Source organism: Leuciscus leuciscus (genome assembly GCF_965113295.1).
Source record: "Leuciscus leuciscus genome assembly, chromosome: 5".
Lineage (NCBI taxonomy): Eukaryota > Metazoa > Chordata > Actinopteri > Cypriniformes > Leuciscidae > Leuciscus > Leuciscus leuciscus.
The window spans coordinates 1,014,996-1,019,283 of record NC_138729.1 but is presented as its reverse complement, the minus strand read 5'-3'; the positions used below and the strand labels follow the sequence as shown (position 1 = coordinate 1,019,283).

The 4,288-nt window shown below is 43.6% G+C and overlaps 1 protein-coding gene across 2 annotated transcripts in view; it reads left to right on the top strand.

The window, feature by feature from the left end:
* The first annotated feature begins 329 nt into the window (after positions 1 to 329).
* The window catches only part of abl1 (c-abl oncogene 1, non-receptor tyrosine kinase), a 42,894-nt gene continuing 38,935 nt past the window's right edge, over positions 330 to 4,288 (top strand). For both annotated transcript variants that reach the window (XM_082168810.1, XM_082168811.1), the window contains exons 1-2: positions 330 to 1,157; positions 1,303 to 1,542. In XM_082168810.1, the coding sequence (XP_082024936.1) occupies positions 1,407 to 1,542 (136 nt within the window). In that variant the 5' untranslated portion in view covers positions 330 to 1,157; positions 1,303 to 1,406. The remainder of the gene's footprint in view (positions 1,158 to 1,302; positions 1,543 to 4,288) is intronic.

Sequence of the window (4,288 nt, the reverse complement as noted above, 5' to 3'; positions counted from 1 at the left end):
GCTTGAAGACAATTCATATATTGTTGAATTTGTATTACTATTGAAAGTAGTTTCATGTTTAATGTAATACATGTATACTTATTAATAATATATATTAAAATACTTAAATACTTTTAACATCACAGTAAACGCCACTCAGAATTGAAAAGTGTAATTAAAATTAAAACAGAAATAAGAGCAGCTTGCCTAGATGAAAACCCGCTAGAATCGACGTCATCATGGCTTGACGCCACTAACCAATGAGAAGAGATGTGGGCGGGACGAGACGTGCAGCCCCGCCCCGATCTGCAGGCTGCAGCCAGGTGCCTGTCGGAGAGCGCGGCGGCGTGCGTGTGACGTCACGAGCGGAGCTCGCGTGCGCGAATATGGCGGTTCCTGCGACGACGAGCGACTTCAAGAAAAGTGCTGAAAGTTATGAAATAAAAGGAAGACATGGCGAGAACCAACACTAAAACACTGCGGAAGAGTGCAGGGAATGTTCGGTGAGGAAGCGAGCCCGACAGGAGAGGCGTAAAGACTGCGCGGAGAGCGTTTATATTCGCCTCAGGATCTCGACAGAGAGAGAGAGAACTGCACGCGGAAGTGACGAAAGACTCAACTACAACTCCAACTAGCTCCAACTAACGTTATACACTACAAGTCAGAGTTACACGAACCGAGGGTTTAATCGGGATAACATCGCGTGTGAGAGTTTCTGTGAGAGTACAGACTCTGTTTTACACCTACATGTGTTTAATTACCTGAGATCTTATCGTCGATGTGCTTGTTTACAGCTTCTGCGAACGTAATGAAATAGTTATTACTACATGTAGTAACATGAGCGACACTACTACTCAGTCTTGACAATCACAGTCGAAGATCTGCTATTTAAAAGTTATTGTTGGACATTTCTTCAAGTGAATAACGATGATAATTGACTTTATAATCAATAATAAATAATATAATAATATAAAGCTAACGATGATAATTGACTGTAGTTTCATGCACATCTGCATCTCTGAGTGAGTTATTGACACGTCTGATGTGGCCTGGAGGTATTCATATTAGCGTGACGTCACTATGATTGACAGCTCATCAGCACAACCCTTCTGTTGATCATGTGGAGGCTTCAGTGACGTCATCACCGCGAAGACTGATGTTACGTCCCCCTCTGACACGTGAGAATGACATTATTATTATTGCTGATATACATTATTATTACAATATTATTATGAGTGCATGGTGTATAAGTGCGTTGTTCGGGACACAGCTTACTTCTACTCTTATGCACTTTAAGCTTCTAACCCTGTGATCTGTGGTTAGACCCGCACAGGCTTCTGGATCTGGCTGTGGATGCGTGACCGGCGCTGGACTCTGACTCGTCGGGACCGGGATCCGGTGTGTGTGTGTGTGTGTGTCGGGCCCTTATGGGGCAGCAGCCGGGGAAGCCCGTCGGGGACCAGCGGAGACCGAGTCTGCCGGCGCTGCCCTTCATCAAGGCCTCGGGGAAGCGGGAGGCGGCGCGGCCCGGAGCGCAGAACTGCAATGTGTTCGTCGTTCACGGTCAGTCCAGGCTCATGCGTTTGTGTTCAGGTCACATGACAGTGTTGTGAGGTCACATGATTGTGTTGTGAGGTCACATGATTGTGTTGTGAGGTCACATAATGATTGTAGGTGTGTTCGACATCGGCTGCGGCTGGATGTAACCGATCGGCGAGAGTAGCCGCGTGCAGGCGGGGAGGAGCTGCAAACGGAGACGTGAAGTCGGACACTTTCTGGTTCCCGTAGTGACCGCTCACGTGGTGTTTGCATACTTTACCACAGCTGCAGTGAAATAAATGCAATATTTGCCAAATAATACACAGATGTTTCATTTCATGAGACATGTTCATTCAATACTTTATGTACTGCTTCATACAGCGTCTGTTTGAACAAGAATAAAGTTCAACATAAGCAACTATCAATGAAGTGGAGTCTACGTTTTTTAAGCAGTTTTAATTTGATAAACATGACACAATATAACATGACAACGACATGAAAAGAGTGTTCACTGTTATAATAAACTGATTTGAGAGCATTAGAGGAACTAAAGGTGTTCGAATAAACACGAAACACACGTGATCGTTGTCATGCGGTGAATCCGGCCAATCGTGGAACAGCTGTGTCGTCATCAGCCCTCCTGCAGCCCAGTGCAGCCGCTCTTGAGAAGCTGCGCTGGCTGAGTTCTCCGGCTACTCTCGAAACGCTCTCGCGGTACTTTGATGCCATACGTCACAGTCACGTGGCGTCGGCGCTGTATCAAGTCGGACAAAATTTCTAACCGGCATGCACTGCTTCAAGTCAGCCGCCGATCGTTCTGCGCAGAGCTGCATGAAGTCGAACAAGCCCAGTGTTGTGAGGTCACATGATTGTGTTGTGAGGTCACATGAGCGTTGTGAGGTCACATGATTGTGTTGTGAGGTCACATGATTGTGTTGTGAGGTCACATGATTGTGTTGTGAGGTCACATGAGCGTTGTGAGGTCACATGATTGTGTTGTGAGGTCACATGAGCGTTGTGAAGTCACATGATTGTGTTGTGAGGTCACATGAGCATTGTGAGGTCACATGCAGGGCTCCAGACTAACTTTTTTTATTAAGAGCGCTGGAGCCCCTGACCCCTGACTTTTTTAGGAGCGCAAGCAGAAAATTTAGTGGCACACCTTAAATCGGCTTGCAATGCAATTATTCACATTTTCCCCCAAATAACTGTATTACTGAAAAATGCTTTGATAATAAATAGACTTAACATAAATAAATTACAATGTGCAGCTTTATTTTAAGTTCACAGGCTCCAGACTAACATCTCAGCGCCTCCGTTATGGAAGAAAAATAATGTCAAATGTTTTTGAAATAAAAAGCCTGTTGAATTGCACTACTTGAAAATAAATAGGTATTACATTAACCATGCTTGCATTTTAATGCATTGTATTTTTAGGGCTTGCATTTTTATGGGCTGAAATTCAACATGGTTGAATATTTAAGCTGTGAATATTTCAATTAAAAACATTTCAAACACATTTTCATTATTAAAAATTAAATAATCCATATTCACCTTTCATACTTCACTTCCAAAATATTCAAACTGTTTAAAAATACAACCTATAATATTCAACAGGCATTTTTCGGTCCATTTTATTTCGCTTTGCAAATTCGCTTCCACAAATTCAGTGGTTCAAATTCGACAGTAAATTCAACATCCAGGAACTGCAGGAAAAGCAGTAGATTGCCGAGCATACTCTCCATCTGCTGTTAGTCGACCTCACCAGCAGGGGGTGCAAAAGCGCGTGTTGTTGACGAAGATCAGCATCTGAGGGCAGCGGCACTGAGTTCTACAGAGAGTATTTGGTAGCACTGTGGGATGACACAGCACTGAGCTTAATTTGAGCTGTAGATAAAGTTAACTTTAATTATTATCATTCATAATGTCTTAAAATGAATTCAAAAGCAAAATGAGTGACAAAATAGATATTAGGGAGTGAAAATAGCCAATAAGCGTCCTCTGCAGCCACCTACTGTTTACAATGGTAATGTAATCTTTTATTTATTAATTTTTTTTATAAATAAGTGTGAGTTTTCCTACTTCTTGAAACTTTTAGTTTTATAAATAGGGACAATCTTTAAAGGATGAACAACATTTTTTTTGTAATTCTGTCGCGAACTCAATGGATTTCTTCACTGGATGTCCACGATGTGACGGTGTTGCGTGATCGAGATCGGCCCGCGACTGGCGAGAGAAGCTCTGCTATTGGTTCGAACTATTAAACGGCCCGTGAAGCAGAAATGAGTAGCGCAGTTTTTTTCCGCTTTCATTTTGTTTTGATTTATTAACATGTCACGGCATACTCTGTGCTTCAGGCGGAGATTGTGTCTAACTAGCGTATTGTGTTCAAACTGCGAAGTGCCTGCACTGTCCGTGTTCCCGCAGTTCTGGGGTAGCGACTGCAACATGCGCAGTTCATGGAGTTCGTCTCCTTACAGTTCCTCAACCAGCTGAGTCTGGAGCCCTGACATGAGCGTGTTGTGAGTCCACCTTCATATGTTTGCAGTGATGCAGGTGTTCAGCTCACATGATCGTGTTGTGAGGTCACATGACCGTGTTGTGAGTCCACCTTCATATGTTTGCAGTGATGCAGGTGTTCAGTTCACATGAGCGTGTTGTGAGGTCACATGACCGTGTTGTGAGTCCACCTTCATATGTTTGCAGTGATGCAGGTGTTCAGTTCACATGAGCGTGTTGTGAGGTCACATGACAGTGTTGTGAGTCCACC